Here is a 21,164-nt window from a genome sequence, read left to right as displayed (position 1 = left end):
GGAGAGTTGTTTCATTGGCACTCATACCACATCTTCTTATATCTATAGTCTAAAAGATCATTCAATTTTATTGACATTGAAAGACCAGGGGGGTCTCACCGTTATTTAAGCTGTTTCCGGTAGGTTTTCACTATATATTTTGAATATTATACTGGCACTTTGAGCACTACGTAAACATTTGATTTACATAAGCGTTTATATTTGACGATAACTTGAATTAGTCACAAAAAGATTTGCTACATCTCTTTTTACTCCATTAAACTATTACTATCATGCTTTTAATATTATTGAATGTTTTTATTATATTCAACTAAGAAAATTTGAATATCGAACCGACTGCTAGCAGCCGTTTGGATATTGAATATCGAATAACGAACCGGCCGCTAACTTCACATTCATCTTCGGACGCATGATATTTAGTACGTGTTGTTTCCATTTGTTATAAAAAATAAAGAGATGTGGTATGATTGCCAGTGAAACAGCTATCCACCAGAATTCGAAGGAGGTGGACATAAGCAATTACAAAAAACAGTATAGCTTGACAATTAGACAAAAATCGTAAAGTTGGCTGATGAAACCAATGGGACAGTCAAAACGTCTAATATAAAAATGAGGAGTTGTGGAATGATTGCATATGAGACAACTTTCCACCAGATTTCAAATGAAGTGGATGTAAGCAATTATAGGCAACCGTACGGCCGTAAACTATGAGAAAAATCAATACCGTTTAGTCGGCTATAAAAGGCATGAAAAAGATGAAACAATTCATTTGAAAAAACTAACTGCCTCATGTATAACAAAACAATTTACGAAAAACAAATATGAGAGACACGAACCAACAACAACCACTGAGCTACAGGTAACTGACTTGGGACAGGCACATGATTAATGTGGCAGGGTTGAACATGTTTGTGAGCGCTCAACCCTCCGATAAGTCGATATACACTGACAACTTCATGACAAAAATCAATAGACGACGAAAAGACAAACTAGTTCACAAAATAGTATACAGAAACTAAACACTGAGATACACAAACACAACCAAACATTGGAGGTGAACTCAGTTGCTCCTGTAAGCAGATTGTGCTCCACTAGTGACACCCGTCTTGTTACTCCTATTAACTACTTTGATAAGTGATACTTAGTGATAAGAGATCACGCAGCAGCGGATTGCTAATCTTCTATCTAATCTTTCGACTTCTCCAAAAAAAGAGGAATTTCTAATATGCTCAATGTAATTCTTTGACTGTATTGGAATAACAAAATAATTGTTAGGCATACCGTTTGACGTTATTTTTATGACTCATTGATCAAGTGAATAGTTTGCGATATGGACGGTCAATATCGTTATAGTTATAGTAAAAGGTAAAAAATTTAGAAAAAAAAACATTGTAAAGTTTATATGTCCGTCTGGTAGATTTAACTGCTATCTGCTAATATTCATGGATCAGTGAGCAATGTTGAGTTGTTATAAAAACCATTGAAATTATTTGATCTGAACTACTTTTAGCATATTACTTAATTATTATCATATAAGAAGGCAAAACATGCTCCCTCTTATTGTCCATACTGGTTCCTTGCTGTTTTAGGTTGATTTTTAGTGCAATTTTATTTCATATTGTTACGTTATTCTTTATCGCCTCGGGCTTTACGTCTTCGAAAAATATGACCAAGTTTTGTCTTCAACCTATAAGTAAAGTTTATATTTCCGTCTTACATTGTTAAGAAGTTTTGAAGCACGTCGGTTGTTGGTTCATTACCACGTGAACTTTTGGTATAAACGTATTACTTTTGTGTGAATAAAAGTTATTTCTGTTCAGGATGAAAATTAAAGGAAAATATTTTTACAAAAATGGTTTTCAATTCCCATTTTTTTCTATTTCTGTTTTACTTTTTTTAAAAATGGTCTCGATTATTGCTAGGATTATTGGAATTCGGATCGGGAAGCCCGATGTGGCATAGTGACCAAAGAAAGAGACACTCAACAACACAAAAACTTCACAGATATTTATAGGTCAACATGATTCAATTTGATACCAGATAAATATTGTCAGTAAATAGGCACTTTCTTAACTTGGCAGATCTCGAATTTGAAAATTAGGACGTACTCAAATGAAAATGAAAGCTGCTATATCGTCCATAACAACAGACATGTGTCTACGGAATATTTTAAGCTCTGAATCAAGCTTTTTCTAGAAAAGAGAATAAATATAAAGAATTTTAAAGCAGCACCAATTTCATAAAGGACAAAATAGCAACAAGATATGACATAAGACAACCACTGACGATATTCATGTGACTGGTTGCAGGCACGTGCCCATGTTGCGGGACAAAGCTACTTTTTAACACTCAATCATCCTCTTTTAATATTATATATAAATAAAAAAAATTCTTAACTGGTTGTCGGTATTGATATTTTATTGGTCAGTCTAGTTATCATGATAATACTGTAAATTCAGAAAATTATTGCGAAATTTTTTCTAATGCGAATAATTTTTCATTAAAAAATACGCAATAATTGATCTCGCATTTTTGTCTATTCTTCAAAAATTGCAATAATAAATGCACGCAATAATTTCTGAATTTACAGTACCATCTTTATTAGTAACTGTTATGTAATCATAGATGAAAAGTGTCCTATTGTAAATGCTTGCATCATCCGTCACTAACATAAATCTAACCCCGTTTGTTACCAACTACAATCTTTTGTAAGATTATCTTATACAATTGGCCATGCATAAAACTTTATAATATTTTTTAAATAATCTTTTATTTAAGTTTTCTGAACATTTTCCTTTAATTTAATTGATACATCTGTTGCACATCTTAGCTTGTATATAGACTATAATACATCAACATATATACAATTGTGGTTTGATTAAGATGATTCAGTACGTTCAATTATCAACAAATTTATATTACTATTAATGTTTAATTATTTAAGTCTTCTATACATTTTCATTTAATATAATTGACACATCTGTTGCACAACTTGTGTTAATAATAGACCATAATAAACCAATAAATGTACAATTGTGGTATGCATTAGATGCTTCAGTACGTTCAATTATTACGAAATGTTAATGAGTAATGTAAAAGAGAGGCGCGAAAGATACCAAAGGGACATTCAAACTCAAACTCACTAATGTAACCAATTTTATATTCTTATTAACAAAAGAAGATGATTGATATACATCAATGAAAGAAATACTCAACAACCCCAAAAAATTCACCAGACATTTAAAAGCCAACACATGTTCTTTAACAATATGCAAGTCTATACGAAATATTTCAAGCTGTATGTCGCTCAGAGTCTATATAAATTAAATAAGGCTCAAACCATATCCTGAATGGACAGAACAACATTGAGAGATAACATAAGGCAACCATTGATATGATTTACATGACCTGATGAGCGTGTCCATGTTGCGGGCTATACTACTCAATGGGCACTCAACCATAATCTCTCAATATCTTATTAACACTCTTCATATATAAGAGAGGCGAACGATACCAAAAAGAATAATAAACCTCTTAAGTCGAAAACGAACTGACGATGCCAAGGCAAAAAACAAAAAAACGCCCAATTACAAACAACAGTATACAAAACATAAAAAATAAAGACTGAGCAACATGAACCCGACCAAAAATTAGGGATGTTCTCAGGTACTCCGGCAAGGTTTGCTGATCCTGCTCCAAATGCAACACCTTTGATAAATCACCAATCTCTTCGGTGGTTGTCTTTAGTTATATCTCAATTTTATTTTGTCATCTGAAGATTTTTGCGTTGAAACATGTAAATAGATCAGATCATTGATAGTCTCAGTTACATAAATTCACAACTTTTCTATAGGCCCAGACTTCACCACATTGCATTTTTCCCTGCGAAATCGGAACTGTCCAAAGGCCCATCTTCAGAGATACATTTTTGTTTGTACTCGTCGTGAATGATTGCTGAAACATATGTGGCATTTATGAATAAGTGCAAATTTGATGCATATAAAACTTGTAAATTCTTCCTATAATGTTTTATGGTTCCCAAGTCTGAAATTACAACTACAAACAGAAGACTAGTTGTGACCAAAAGGACATTAACCACAGAATATTTGTGCGAGTTTCATAACAAGGGATAATGAATGCCGCTTAATTGATATCAGTAAGACATATTTTATATAATATAAAAGAGGTTTTCGCAATGTATATTATAGCTCTTGAAATCAAATAGTAAACACTAATGTCCATCGATATATTAACAAAACTCATCAAAGAAATCATGCTTATAATTTTCTATGCCGGACGCGCGATTCGTTGACAAAACACGCTCGAATCAAACAGGTTAAAAGGCCAAATACAGTACGAGGGCCAAAAATATTCCGCAAGGTTTTGCCAAAAATTATCTCGAGGTAATTCGTAAGCATATCCCATGTTTTACATGGTCTATATTGATGATAAGTGTCAGAGAACAAACAACATGTAGTGGGAAGGTGAAATCTGACGTTTCGACTATTACGACTGTATGTGTGACGTTACATATAAGTGTTATGAAAAAAATATGCCGTTATTAAATAAAATTACAAGTAAATTTTAATTGTACAACTTAGTCGTTGTGCTTGAGAGCAACAGATGGCATATCAGCTACTTACGATAACGATAGTAGAAAGAATTACTTCATTCTTTAAGTGTCACGCTGCTTACGAATCAGTGAATGCCTTATATATATGATATATAGACGCCATAGAAGGTTATACAATAGAATAGGAATTAAAGTCAACTAATAAGAATTAAGTAAAGAAATAAGTTTTAGTGATAAATTTCGAAAAAAACGTAGCAAAATAACAACAAGTGTTGTCAGTTGTTATTTATCTATTTTTCGGAGGAGCCGATGGTTAGTTGTTGGTTTGGTCTGTTGTTGTATATTCTGTTCTCTCTAATATTAACAACAATAATGATAATTACAACATAGAAGACGAGGAAGGAGAAGAAACATTCCGTTAAAACTGAAACTGTTGCATGTGCATAATGTCTAAGCAACACCCCTTCCAAAAGAAAGATATTTGTGCGAAGAACAAATAAATGATAGGACGCAAATACAAACGACTGTATATGGTCTATATTTTTAAGATGTTTCGTTCTTCTGAAATCATCAAGTTCCTTAATATTAGGAAGAAATAATTCCACGGTTAATCTAGCATCTGTAAAAGGCTGAGCATATATTATTTGTTGTATACCGATTAAATTCAATTTATTGAAAAAAATATTGAAAGGAATAATTAAAAAAAATGTTTTTTTTGTTTGAGTTATCATCAACTTATATTAATTACCAAAATATTACCTTTTGCAGATTACAAGACAAAAAATTTAAAAACAATAATTCAAAATATAGTAACCTGATACTGTACGAACAAGAATGACGCTAAAACAAAATTGAATTTATCCTGATTCCATTTTTAAAATTGATGTATGATGGTTTTTATTATTATTGCTTAAAAATCCTACAAACATTTTTGTCAATATTTAAACCGGAATGATTTAATGAAAAACATTCATATTAAGTTAGCATACGGAATGAATCGACATTTTTTTTTAAATTATCAATATATAAGAAAATAAAGATAATATGATATAATTGTCAATAAGACAACTCACTTTCAGAGACCAAATGATGTAGCAGTTAGCAACTAGTATAGGTCAGCGTACATAATTCAACAATGAGCAAATTATATACCGCATTCTTTCTTAATTTCAAAAAGTTTTACCCTAATGGATGATGAAGTAAATAATATCGGCAACTAATTGTTCAATTTTATTTTTATATTTCGTTCCACCTTTGGCATGCCGTAATTATTATGCATAATTAGGTGATTACATACAGGTAAACATTTCAAATTGGATTGACGTCGTTCAAATGGCAGAGTTCAAATTAGACACAGGACAAACTTCAGTAGAAGGTACATTTTTATATAAATAAGTATTAGCAAAGTTTAAATAATTCTAAAAAGTAAGAGCTGCTCTGTCTATATATTTGGATTTCTCCAATGCGATTTTCAAACGTGAGTGTTCGAATTCTACGGAAAGCAACTTCGGACTAGTAATGTTTGAGGCGTACTAATGCAATATGGGATTTCTGAATTATTTCTTTCACCAGATAAGTGATTCAATTATGCTCTCCTTTATCGTGTTTATAACGTCATTTACCACACAGAGGAACATGCCTGTATCCCTGCACTATCAAAATTCGTAAAGGGTCTTCGTGGTCGTTATTGTGCAGGATAATCTAGATCTATCTAGAAATAATGTTTGTTCCGTAAGGACGTTATCACAATTTCATGCGAAAAAGCATCATTTTTTTTCATCCATTCGCTCAACATAGTGAAGTTTCCCCTGATAAATTCACCAAATCCTAGGTAAGACAATCATATAGTGGTAAGTAGATGGTATAAAAAAAGAAAATTCATTTCAAATAATGACAAATATAAAATATAAAATATAAATTCTCTACTCAAGCGCCTGAGTCTACTGGTCACAGAGTCAAGATTTATATCATTTATTTATCTATTTTTATTGCAGCAATGATTTAAATTGATATTTTATATTTATTATTTGTTTCAGAACTGTTAGTTTTGGAATTTCAAAAGAACAGCTTTAGCTACATGTACCTTAGGTAGCTTCATGTAGTAGCATGCACATTTTATCCTGTTTTTCCAAATTATGTGGCGTTATTTCCTTTTTCAAAGCAGTGGTCATCCTACTGATAGATGAACTGTGCATGGTTGTTACTGAGTGTTTAAATTTTAATACAAATTATTCCGATAGGTACTGCATGGTTTTTATTGAGAGTTAAAATTTTAATACATAAGATTGCAAAATGTAAAACGGGAGGTTTGTCTGCTCGTAAAGCAGTCTTACCCCACCTGTCAGGCTATCTTGACCTTGTGTTGTGCGTTGTTGTTTATCCTCGTTCGTATGTCTGGTTTGTTTGTCGAGCCTGCAACTTCTGTCGCAGAAAGCTCGACATAGGAATAGTAAGCCGTCGGCAGCGGCGGCGTAACTAAATACTTAAAAGCTTTATATTTTAGAAGGGGGAGACCTGGGTGCTTCATACTTTGAATATGGATGCCTTATTTTATAAAGTTTCCGTCTGTCCATACCTGTCAACTTATAAAAATGCAGGTCATGACCTGCATTGAAGAAGAAAATCTCAGGTCATAACGCATACGAACTTTTTTTCAGCTGAATTTAAGTATTTAGGGGACATTTCTTTATTTTTTAAATCGAACAGGTTCCAATATATGTTCACGTTGTGAAGTACAATGTACTAACTGAAAATAATTTCAAACTTTAATTTAAATTTTTCATTACATAATAATCCATTGAAATAATGATGCGTAATACTTTGTGTCATTTTCAGTTATTTCATACCCCCTCTTCTTGTTTCATTCATAGTTATATATCAATTCGCAAGTTACTTGTTTCCCAGTATGTATCATAATATGTAGTCTTCAAGTTTGTTGATATTGGAATATAATAAAAAAAATTCAGCATTTAAAGAAAGTAGAGATAAACAAATTAATTCTCAAAATAATTTTCGAATTGTTCTAAGGTAGAAAAATAAAAGAAAGTCATATTTTGATATGTATTTGCATTCAAATATAGATATAAGAAGATGTGGTATGAGTGCCAATGAGACAACTCTCCATTCAAGTCACAATTTGTAAAAGTAAATCATTATAGGTCAAAGTATGGCCTTCAACACGGAGCCTTGGCTCACACCGAACAGCAAGCTATAAAGGGCCCCAAAAATTACTAGTGTAAAACCAGTCAAACAGGAAAACCAACGGTCTAAGCTATATAAAAAACGAGAACGAGAAACACTTATGAACCACATCAACAAACGACAACCACTGAACATCAGGTTCCTGACTTAGGACAGGTGCAAACAAATGCAGCGGGTTTAAACGTTTTAATAGGCGCCAACCAAATGCCTGTCAGTCAGTTTTCATCTGACCTCGACCTCATTTCATGGATCAGTGAACAAGGCGAATTTTTCAATCCCGTATTGACCAATGTAATTCGTTGTAATATTCTTTTCTGTTAAGAGGACCACCTCCGGGTGCGGGATTTTCTCGCTGCGTTGAAGACCCATTGGTGGCCTTCTGCTGTTGTCTGCTCTGTGGTCGGGTTGTTGTCTCTTTGACATATTCCCCATTTCCATTCCCAATTTTACTTTAATGCTACACTTTTTCTTTCAGATATTCAACCAAAATCTAACAACTATTGTGGTCCTTGTGAAACAAGACTTGTGACAAGAGCGCCAAAGTATTGGTGTAACTCTTGTAAAGAAGGTTTGTGCGCTGAATTTTTTGAACACCATAAAGCCATCAAGGCATCTAGAAGTCACATAACTGTAGAATTTACCAAATTTATGAAACTAAAGCCGTTTATAGCAACTATCGAAACGGAATGTAAGATACATGGCCTTCCATTTGAACTTTATTGTCCTAATCATGAAGCGACTTGCTGCTCTTTTTGTGCAACACTAGATCATTCGACATGTCTTGGATTAAAATCTCTTCCAAATGTTGTTGCAACATTTAGGGAGTCAGAATATCTAAATCATCTTGACCAGAGGTTTGATGTTTTAGTAAACAATATCGACAAAATAATTGAAAATCGTGCGAGCACTAAAAAGACAATTAGTTATCAGTTGAGGAAAAGTCGATCTGATATACAAACTTTGAGAAAAGAAATCAATACTCATTTAGATAATTTAGAAATTCATCTAGCTTCAAAGAGTGACAAAATTATCGAAGACGAAACGAAAAGTATTGAAAAAATTCCCCAAAAGTTAGAAGAAAAGAAACGCAACGTGAATCAACTCAGAAACAACTTTACAGAGTTAAAAAGAGGTGGAACTAATTTACAAGTATTTATATCCAGCAAGCAGATAGACAAAGCCATTTCAAAAGAAGGTGAATCATTGAACTCCGTGATGGCAGAAGAAAAGATGTCAGAGTTAAATTTGAAGTTTACATTAGACCCTAATTTGAAAGATTCAATCGGTCAACTTTTAGATGTTCATCTTGAAAAGGACAAATCTACGGTTATATTAGACTCATCAACAAACCTTTCGTGTCAAATTGTTTCTGAAGATGTGACTAAAGTAACGGCTATTCTCCAAACTAACTTCGATAAATCTGTTTTTCAGAAAACTTCAAATGTTACCAGTATTACTATCATACTGCCAGAGAAAAAGATAGTAGTTGCTGATTTTGACAACGATTCAATATTTGTGTTCTGCTCAGACGGAAGCATTTTGAAGTCTATTAGATTTAATTCCTCGATCTCGCCATTTGGTGTGGCATGTATAGACAAGGGTCGTTTTGCCGTTTCTTTTCCTTATAACTGTACAATAAAGATATTTGAAACAACGGATTACACTGAAGTACAAGCTATTGAATTAAAGAACTATTGCTGGGGCATACAATGTGTAAATAACCTCATTATTGTGGCTAGTAAGAGAAAGGAAATTTTACTGTTAGATCTATCTGGAAATGTTGTCAAAATATTCCAAGCAGATCAAAATAACTTAATTTATGTGCATACATTTAAAGACGTATATTTTTGTTCCGAATTAGAACAAGGGTGTGTCAATTGTTACCATTCCCTTGGAACTAAACTGTGGCAGTTTAAAAGTGAAAATACCAAAGGCCCACGAACTTTGTGCCCTGACGCTTATGGTAATTTATTTGTTGCTTGTAAAGATTCTAACAGTGTTGTAGTTATTTCTAAAGACGGTAAACAAAGCAAAGTGGTTTTGAATGTTACAGAACCTAAGAGTGTCTATTTTGACATCAGGAATTCTATTTTGTATGTCTGCAGTCAACATGGTAATCACTTTTCGTCTCACAGAATACTTCACTGTTAAATGCTTGCATTATACGAGTTATGTTCATCTCGTATATCTTATGATGGTATGATATAAACGGGAGGGATTGTGCTTGATTTTCATATACTGTAGACATAATCTTTCAATCAGTTTAGTTGAGGTCTATCTGGTGCTGGCTTGTCAGTACTTGCTACTAGTCCTTTGCTAATTTATGTTATCATTGTCATTGTCATTTTGCTTAGTTTCTTCTGTTACCTATTCTAACATCGGACTCTGACTTTTAAACTGAGTTTTACTGTGCGTATTTAGGATGTAAACAACTATCGTTCACCGTATTACCAATAATCGGTCAACAATGGGCAAAGTTTTTTCTATATAGTACGCTATAAAAAAACCTTAATCTTAATTCAAACAACAATTCTGAAGAAAAATCAACAGTCTGATTTCTCCCGTTCGACAAAAAAAAAAAAAAAAAAAAAAAAAAAAAACTGGTGCTAACAGCTAAAGAATGTTTTCTGTTTGGCATTACGGATTTTAATAAATAAACAGCAATATTCGGTCGAAATGGGGATGTATATTCCGATAGCAGGTGCAGTATGAGTGCTAAGCTTTTTATTTGTTCTTTTAAAGATCAATTAAAAAAAACTTTGGAAGCCTGTTGAAATTACCATAATCTGTTAATCAAAAATGAAAATAAATTTTGTGTTTGCTATTTGATCTCTGTAATTTCTATCTGTAATTTTTGCTTGTATGAAAAGTTTGAAGAAGTAAACGCTTAGCAAAAGTGACGATGTTTAAAATCGTTTCTATGTTATTGAAGCTCGGAGTCTGTTCAAGAGAAATCGCTGGTGCTTGGTAGAAATGTTTTCTATCATGTGTTGCTGGTCATATGATGCCACCATTTTGAATTGACCGTTTTTGAATGACTTATATGGGACTTTGACCGTTGAATAGTTTTGACAATAACACTTTGTGAACGCAATTTCTCTTGAACTATTTGACACATATAAATCTAATATTTAATCTCTGTGATATACATTTGCATATGTTTGCTTGTATGAGAAGAAGTTCGAAGAAGCACTTGCTGAAGATGTTTACTATTTGTATATTTTTTAGGAACTGTGAGGGAGAAATAAACATGAATTATTTTGTTTTATTTTGTTAGACACAACAGAAAGAAAAACACATAAATGAATGGTGTTTTTTTTTATGTTAAAAACTATTCATATCTCCAGATATCCAAATTGTATTCCTGGCATCAGCCACAGCGGATATGGTTTTGTCTCTGTCTCCTTTTGATATATAGTTTTTTAAATATGTAAGGAGATATTTGATTTGACAATTGTACATGTTGTACGGATTGATATTTTAGCCTTAGATACATGATTTCTTTTATTAGTTGTTATTGGCTTTGAACTAGCTGTCAGTAACTGCGAGTACACTTAGGTATGAATTTTGTGTCTTTTTTGTTGTTATGGACGTTATAAATACCCTGCCACGTCCGGTCTGTGTTAGATGTTTTTTTTTCTGCTTTGGTACGATCTGATGAATTAAGTCATTTTCAACTGATTTTAAAATGGTTTATACGTTGTATTGATTTCAATTATAAATTAGACGAACCGTATTTGTTTCAAGAAACATTGAGAAGTTTGTTCCAGATTTAGCTGTTTAAATGTTCCAAAACGAAAGAACTTGATTTACCTGCATGGTTTTAAAGACCTAAATTTTCGTTCATAATTTGACGAGGTTGTGTTTGTTGCTTCATTCGTCTGAGAGTAATTTGTTGCAAAATAAAAATGTAAATCTAAATGCGTCAGGAATATTTGCGCTGATGCAAGTGGTTATATGTTTGTGACCTGTCAACTATAGTGTTGTCGTGATTTCAAAGGATGGTAAGCAAAGTGAAGTGTAGTTGAATGCTTCTGAACCTGAGAGTGTTTAATTTGAAACCCGGAATTTTACTTTGATCCTCTGCAGTGTACACGGTGATCAGTTTTCGTCTTACAAGATATCCTAATAATAGATACTTGAAAAGTGTCCCTTCTTCTTGACTTGATCTGCAAATGTAACCGTTATATTCTTTTGTTCTTCTGAATCCATACATGAAATTAACACATTACAAATTTCTTGCGTTCGAAGCGTTTTTCTGGGTTTACCTTCATGAAAAACGTTCAAACCGAACCATTTGAATATCAGGGATGCTAAAATACGCTACCACGTTAGGAGCTGTATGACAAAAAATACCTAAACAGAGTACTCAAATTAATCAGGTTAGCTGAGTGAAGTCAAACCTTAGTTTCTAATCATTTTCATAATCAAGGAATGAATATACGTAAAATGTTCAAAAATAGTTCCCTGGACTTTGTAAGCCTAAATTTGTTCCTGTGAACATAGTTTCAGTGACATAAATATCACAGGAAACATTCCGGGAGAACTTTTTTTCACAGATAATTTCTAAATAATTTGTTCCATCTCTATAAAATAAGTTCCACAATATACCTGGTGAAATAAGTTCTGGGTTTGTGAGATTTGTTCCTTATAGGCAAGTGACATATTTCAAAAAGACGCTTAGTTAACGACTTTAATACACCCACCTAACACGCGGCTGTATTACATATCATTCGAAAGCTTATTATCTGTACTTTCTGTTTTGCCCGGTCGTAAAAAAATCGTACGGTGCATTTTCTGTTAAATCAAGGTCAAAGGTCATGAATAAACATTCAAATTTTTTGCGATTATTAAACAAAAAGCCATTTTCTAGTTCCTGTACCATAAAATTTTCCAAAGATCATATGAACTTTATATAATATGGTACATTATTTTTAAATCATACAAAATCCAAGAGGTTAGTTGCGCAATTTTTCCCGAAAATTGAAATTCATAAAAAAATTTAAAAAAAATTAAAAAAATGTTCCAAAAGCAAAATATATCTTGTGGAATCGATATTTGTATGCTAAAACATAGATAAATATATATTGTTTAGGTCAAGGAATATTTGTTTTATAATTTTAAGATGCAATTATTAACTATTGCTCATAGAACAGCCTTTTATTGAAGTGTTTGCAGTTGCCCAAAAATCTGCCATCTGCAAATAGCGATCATTTTGTTATTTTATGTTAAGATAGCACATCGCTAATTGTCAATATCAGGGAAGAGAATGATTTTCCATAATAAAAGAAGGAACATTTAAAGTCCGAAAAGAAATATTCGAGCTAATTGAGGTAGAAATTTGATTTGTTTTTCTGAATCAAACTTATTTACCTTTTGTAATCATGTTTAAATGCAAACATGACTTTGCGACTAAATCCTAAGCAGCATTGAAATAAGTAACCACCGTTTAAAATAATTGGTTGTCTTAAGCGAGATGTAAACGAACTAAATATAATGCTGCTGTTTTTTATTTTGTTTAAAAACGTGTTAGACATGTTGAATGTGTTTAGAAGTTTAATCTCTTTAATAATTCGAATGAAAGATGTTTTGAGTGTTTTCAACATAAGCTTTTAAAAATACAAATGCAGGTCATTGAGTTTGTAAAACATAATAAGCAGTTGTATTATTAAATAAATGAATAGGTTGAATACCCTTCCTGACCTCATAAGATCATTCGCTGTTTTAGGCACTGACCGTTTTTATGCTGTGCTGCGTTTTGTGGACTGTTGTTCGTCTCTTGGACTTTAATTTTATTATTTTGATGGTTTTATTTAAGTTTCTTTGATTCATGGTTTGAGATTGATTGTCCCTTTGGTATCATTTTACTTTGAAGACATTAAGTTGCAGTTATGAAAATCGGCAAAAAAATCGCCTCACAGTGAAGTGATGAAGATTAAACGCCATAAGACAAATATCCGCGAAAATAAGTTAGTTTGCTCAGGGTGATATATATATACGACCAAATCGTAATCGTGATACATTTAACCACAATTTTTAAAACTACTTAAAGAGAGACGACATATATCAAAGGGACATTCAAACTCATAACTTGAAAACGAACTGACAAAGCCGGGGAAAAACACGAAAAAGACAAGCAACAGTATACAAAACACAACATATAAAATTACAGATTGAGTAACAGAAACCCCAAATATATTTGAGGTGAACTCAGGGACCCCCAAAGGGTAACCAGATCCTGTTCCAAATGTGACACACATCTTGTGGTTCATGTAATTCCTAACTCGGTAATAAGTCTTATTCGATAGGTGACATTCAAGGCAGAGATGGCGGTATTTTGGTTACGTCGATTGATCCGTCGTCATCTGGCGAATCAGATATTCCATAACTGTTAAACACTTGAAATGGCGTCCATAAAATTTTCGAAGGGATGATTTCAACTTTGCAATTGAACTGTGATTTATAAATATGTTCAAACATTTTTCTTCAAATGTCCTGTATCAGGTCAGGCATATGGCAGTTGTTATCAAATAGTCCGTTTCTATGTATGTTGGCGTTAGTTTTTGTAGCAGTTCAGTGTTTCTGTTATTCCGTTTTTTTCTCTTATAGTTGATGTGTTTCCCTCGGTTTTGGTTTGTGATCCGGAATTTTTTCAGTTAAATCGATTTATCACTATTCAATACCGGTATACTATAGTTATCTTTATTCAATAGCTTCAATCCATCATCAAGGAAATCGTGAAAGTAAATGCAAGCTCTGGAATATTGTAACGACTTGGAGATATATACGCCTCAAGAATATGCCGCGAAGTCGCGTTACAATTGGGCAAGTGTTGAAACAAAGAGTTTATTTAAATTTCGCGGACAAAACGTCGACTGAGCATGCAAAGACAAATTTAGGAAATACAAAACACTACATTCATACGTCATATCATAAATATTTCCGATTTTGTATGGTTTCAGAGGTGTTGCGGCTCAATGAAATCGGTCTCTTCCTTGAATAGTATAGATATGCAGGCGTTGCTGTAATGTTGCTACATAGAAATGAAACGTTTACAATTGGGGAGCTGAAATCATCTCTTTTGTCGTTAAATTTGTTCTCAACCGTCCATTATCGTCGATTTCAACATATGTGATAGAGTTAAATGTATCTGTTGAGTCTTTTATTTTCAATTTCAATGGAAAGTACGCGTTCAACATTGTCACAAACTTTGCACTATTAAGCGAGAGTACATCATCTATATAGTTGAAATGGAAGCTTCTTTTCAATCGTCACAAGAAGCTCCGGCATGAAGTCAGCCTCGTGTCAAAAAGGAACAAGTCATTCAAGCTATTCAGGAAATTTAGTTGTACTAGTAACTAGTAACTAGAATCGTTGCGTATTAATGGAATTTTTTCTTCAAAATTATTCTTTTTTGATGAATTTATGCATTCGAACAATAAACAACGCAATTTAATCAATCAAGAAGACAAGATATATAATGATAAAATTGAGAATGTAAATGGGGAATGTGTCAAAGAGACAACAACCCGACCATAGAACAGACAACAGCAGAAGGTCACCAACAGGTCTTCAATGCAGCGAGAAATTCCCGCACCCGGAGGCGTCCTTCAGCTGGCCCCTAAACAAATATATATACTAGTTCAGTCTTAATGAACGCCATACTAATCTCCAAATTGTACACAAGAAACTAAAATTAAAAATAATACAAGACTAACAAAGGCTAGAGGCTACTGACTTGGGACAGGCGCAAAAATGCGGCGGGGTTAAACATTTTTATGAGATCTCAACCCTCCCACTATACCTCTAGCCAATGTAGAAAAGTAAACGCATAACAATACGCACATTAAAATTCAGTTCAAGAGAAGTCCGAGTCTGATGTCAGAAGATGTAACCAAAGAAAATAAACAAAATGACAATAATACATAAATAACAACAGACTACTAACAGTAACCTGACATGCCAGCTCCAGACTTCAATTAAACTGATTGAAAGATTATGTCTTCATCATATGAATGTCAGGCACAATCCTTCTCGTTAGGGGTTTAGTATCATACCATCATAACATATATTAGAAGAACATAAGCCGTGTCATGCCAACAACTGGTTTTTAAATAAATGTGTTTAGTGCCGATGCAAAGACCCTATAAGTGAATCAATATTAACGCCAAAATATGCAATCTTTAATGACCTGACAGTATCGTAACTATATCCCTTCTTAGTAAGCCTATTTAAAGGTTTTGTAAGCTTCAGAGGTGAATACTGACATTTTTGTGCTTTATAAAGAATATTTCCATAAAAAATTGGATGTGAAATACCTGAACGTATAAGAAGTCTGCATGTTGAGCTATATTTACGAATGATGTCCTTATACCGATGATAAAATTTAGTAAATGTTTTGACTAGTTTGTGATATCGAAAACCCTGGTGTAATAATTTTTCAGTAATACATAAATTTCTCTCGTTAAAATCTAAAACATTGTTACATACACGAGCGAATCGTACAAGTTGAGATATATAAACACCGTAAGATGGTGACAAGGGAACGTCACCATCTAAAAATGGATAACTAACGATAGGAAATGAAAAATCATCTCTTTTATCATATATTTTCTTGTTTTTTGAATTCTTTGAAATTTCAATTTTCATCGATTTTTTTAAATTTTTGTCTATATCTTAAATTTCTTTTTTATGGTTCATATTGAATAAATAAAAGGTCTTTTCACTACATCAATGTTTATAATGAAACTACAAATCAAACAATTAGAAAAGTTGAAAGATATTTTTTTCAGTGTGGTAGTTACAATGCAGATTTCAATCTCCCAGTTTCGCCCCCTTTATTTCGAGTAATAGTATGATGCTCGCACATATTTTTTTACTTTAAATTTTGCAGATTCTTAAGAATTTGTTTATTAAATCTCATATTGACCACATACAATGTTTAAAAAGGAAGAAGTGCTTAAAAGCTGTGTTTCCACAGATGGTGGCATTTTGGGCAACTGTATGAGTTGTTTAGATTTGCTGTTTGATTAGAAGTAAGCATATTTATACGAAATTGATGATGTCAAAAACTTCTTTAATAGTTATAACAGGGTTTTACTTAGTTTTTAGTGATTAGCAGCTGCATCAGAAAGACAAATTTTTGTTTTCATTTTGCTAACTTTTACTCAAATTTCAGGAAACATGTGCTGTCTATCAAAAACACGCTTTAAATATTTAAAAATCCGTTTGATTAATGACTGTTGATCTCTCTGCTAAAAGTTTAAATTGTTTGCATACGTGAATTTATTATATAGAAGTCATAATATGCAATCAAGCTGACATCTTGGAAAATATGCACTTATTCGTCCTTAACCTTTGATCTTGATTTGACAGAAATTGCACCGTACGATGTTTTACGACCGGGCAAAACAGATAGTACGGATGTGTAGCTTTCGAATGATATATAATTTAGCCGTGTGTTAGGTGGGTGTATTAAACATTTAATTTTATGATTAAAGTCACTCCACTATTACCTGGTGAAATAAGTTTCTTGTCTTTGGAAATGTTATACTGGTTATACAAGTTAACTTTAATACTGAGCATTTGTCATCAGTGAGTTTACAATTATCGTTCAGGTATATCATAAAAACATGCATATATTGATAATGTAATAAATAGGTGTAAACATCCAATATGAATCCTGTGGAGTATAGCAAATGCTTAATTACATACTCGATAGAAAATACCCAAATGACACTAATGAGCCAGAAAGAGAAGACTAAGAAATATCACTCAGAAAGAAAATATAGTTAAAGATTAACATTTGTACTAAGTTAAAAAGGACACAGTGACTGGTCAATATTAATTAAAAGACATGTAGTGACAAAAGACAAAGAGTATTTTGAAAATATGCCATGACCTTAGCATGACTAGAACACCCATGACAGTAAACAGGAAACAAGGAGGAATACCACATAAAACATAAACAAATACATACTATGATACATAATCATCGCTTTTATTTTTATTCTTCATTCAAGAGTTACAGTCATGCCCTCAATTGCAAAGGAACCCCATGCAAGCACAGTACAGCATCCAGGTTGCATTATCATTTAAGTGTTACAAGAAAATGTTCCACTATAAAATATGTTACAAAGGTACTTATTTTCTGTGAAGTAGGTTCGAAAATGGTCACGCCGGAACTATTTTTTTGTAACAACTTCTCTTATCCGGCAGTAAAACCAGTATAAAGTTTGCCTGTGTATGATATTTATTTACGCATGCCTCGATCAAAGAGAAAACCAAGCCCTCTACGCGACAATGAACCCTTGTAACAATTCTTTGAAAGTTTTATTGGATGAAGGACAAAATGTGTGTGCCCTTTTCAAACGAAAATCTTAATCTCCCGGCATTTATCCCCCGGTCGACAAACTATGAATAATCTACCTGAGTGATCATTTGTTGTCAAGAATGTGCATAACTTTTATAACTGACTATGCGGTATGGGCTTTACTCATTGTTGAAGGCCGTACGGTGACCTATAGCTGTTAATTTCTGTGTCATTTGGTCTCTTGTGGAGAGTTGTCTCATTGGCAATCATACCACATCTTCTTTTTTTTATATACAAATGTTTGCCAAAGAACCTTCAGTAAACATCTATCAGTCTTTTTTCTTTAATTACTTTATCAACCTTTGAACTGATCCAATATATTTTGGCCTACATACCCGTTATATTATCACGAGCGTACGGCGTCCTCGTAATTAGCAGTATTGCGATTCTCATGAAATTAACTCATTCTTTTGAACTGAAAATATACTTCGTTGATTTTCTATGCCAAGTTTTGTCGTTTTTATTGGGTTTCTGTTAACTATTGGTAGTTTTAAAACTACATGTCTAACAAAGTATAAATATTTTTTAACAAAATTGTTAGAAACGTCAATTTGGTCTACGAGTAATTATTGACGAATTTCGCCTGCATATTCATCATATTTCTAAATAGCAACTATGCAAACTACGATTTCTATGTCTTTATTGATAATGCGTTCGCTAGTCCTTCAGTACAGATTTCATCTTTGAATCGTGTTTTAATGTGTTCCATTGTTTTAATACATAAAAAGAATCGAAATTACCAAATATAATACATTTTGTAATAGACAGTACAACTGATAATAATAACCAAATCCTCTTTTTGTACTTACAGGATGTAATTTGCACATCTAATGATTTTTGGGATCTTCTTTGGCATGACGTATTCCTTGTCATATACTCGCACTACAGTTCATGTATATCCTAAACACTATAGATAAACTACTAACACCATCCGGACATCGAGGCCTAGTCGCTATGTGGTGGTATTCAAACAAATGAAAACTACATTGAAAATTGAGCAAATACAATTAAACATTTGAAGATAAAAACAATAAAACCTCATATTATATACAATTATTTGGGGACATAATTTCATAGGGGATTTTTATCTGGCTGTATACCAGCTTACTATTCTCTGGTGCTTGATGTTTATTATTATTAATTGATTTTGGCTTTTAACTAGCTTTCAGTAACTGAGATAACTCTCAAATCGTACTTTCGTTTTAATTTGACCTGTGGACACTATTTGTAATGCATTTCTGTTATTCAATGTTTACTTATTGTATGTTATATCTCGTTCACTCTTTTTAAAATGTACCACCTTTGATTTGAAGTATATAGTATGATGATACATTTTCACTTCTGTACTCGTACTGTGAACAGCAAATTTGTTTATTTTGTAAAAAGTGTTTCCGTACTCCCAACACCAAAATCATTATATTTAAATTTACCTGTGTACGTTATTTTATTTAGTCACAATGTTTAAAAAGTAAACAATTATAAGTCAAAGAACGGCCTTCAACACGGAACATTGGCCCACACCGAACAGCGAGCTACAAAGGACCACACACTTGCTAGTGTAAAACAATTCAAACTGGAAAACAAACGGTCTAATCTATATAAAAACGAGAAACACTTATGAACCACACCAACAAACGACAACCACTGAACAACACAACTTTTCTATGTTTATATATATTGCCAATGTAAGTACGATTGAACATAATTCATATTGGATTATCTCCCGTTTACCATTTTGACCCAAGTAAGAGTTGTGTGTTTGGCATTGTACCTTCATCTTTTTTTTATATATATTGTATTTATATTGTGTCATAGATCAAGCTTAATCGTTCAGTGTATGTTCAAAATCTATTTGTTTATATGTCTTTTTGATCGAGTTAAGCCATTTCAAGTGATCTTTTATTTTGTGTCTTTTTATGTAGCAATGTTCCACTACTGTTTCAGGTTAGTGTGAAAATCGGTGCCTCAAAAACGTACCATTCAGCTGCATTTGTATACCCCTGTCTTAAGTCAGGAGCCTGTTGTTCAGTGGTTGTCGTTTGTTGGTGTGGTTCATAAGTGTTTCTCGTTTTTATATAAATTAGACCGTTTGTTTTCCAGTTTGAATTGTTTTACACTAGTAAGTGTGTGGTCCTTTGTAGCTCGCTGTTCGGTGTGGGCCAATGTTCCGTGTTGAAGGCCGTTCTTTGACTTATAATTGTTTACTTTTTAAACATTGTGACTTGGATGGAGAATTGTCTCATTGGCACTCATACCACATCTTCTTATTTATATTTACTATGATGCATGGGTTTTGCTTAAGGTTACTGACCGTACGGTGACGTATAGCTGTTATCTTCTACGTCATTTTGTACCTGGTGGAGAGTTGTCTCACTGGCAATCATATACACAACTTTTTATGTTTATATATATTGCCAATGTAAGTACGATTGAACATAATTCATATTGGATTATCTCCCGTTTACCAGAAACACATCTAGAATTACTCAAATGTTCAATCGTCCATTTCAAGTGCTTTTTAAGCTTCTCTCAGTTATAAGTAATGTATCATAAATGTAAAAATTGGTTGTGTGTTCTAGTCCCGCTTCATCAAGGTGCGTTCGACTCCAATCTGAAATGACTAGGATTGCTACCTGCCAAAGATGGATGGTCACCTACAATACTCCGGCTACCAATAAATTAACCATTCAAAAGTCTGGACGTCTCTGTTGTGATATAACAACCCCAGTACGTTTATTCCTGCTGCTTACACTCTCGTTGATATAAGATGAACATGTAAATAAAAACTTCCCACTTAACATCACAAATTTCCCATTTTAAATCCCAATTCATATCTACCAATTTATACCTCTGTATTTTTTTTTCTGACTGCTCTTTTACAACCCTAGAGAAAAGTTATTATAAAAGTGTGAAACAAAGTTGTAAATATATTTTTGGTTGATGTTTTGGTATGTAGGTAGATAGAAAGGATGCAAGGGACAGACGGACGGACATAGAGATCTATACGGAGTTTCTGAA

General features: G+C 32.9%; 1 protein-coding gene across 1 annotated transcript; it reads left to right on the top strand.

Moving 5' to 3' along the window:
- Nucleotides 1–5,867: 5,867 nt before the first annotated feature.
- On the top strand, nucleotides 5,868–10,375 carry LOC127711985 (uncharacterized). The gene is made up of 2 exons (XM_052218141.1): nucleotides 5,868–5,948; nucleotides 8,250–10,375. Exons 1-2 carry the CDS (start codon nucleotides 5,906–5,908, stop codon nucleotides 9,923–9,925), a joined length of 1,719 nt encoding a protein of 572 aa, XP_052074101.1. The 5' UTR covers nucleotides 5,868–5,905; the 3' UTR covers nucleotides 9,926–10,375.
- The last annotated feature ends 10,789 nt before the right edge of the window (nucleotides 10,376–21,164 follow it).

This window comes from Mytilus californianus, unplaced genomic scaffold (genome assembly GCF_021869535.1).
Source record: "Mytilus californianus isolate M0D057914Y unplaced genomic scaffold, xbMytCali1.0.p SCAF_8, whole genome shotgun sequence".
Classification (NCBI taxonomy): Eukaryota; Metazoa; Mollusca; class Bivalvia; order Mytilida; family Mytilidae; genus Mytilus; species Mytilus californianus.
This window is presented reverse-complemented; position numbering and strand designations above follow the sequence as displayed.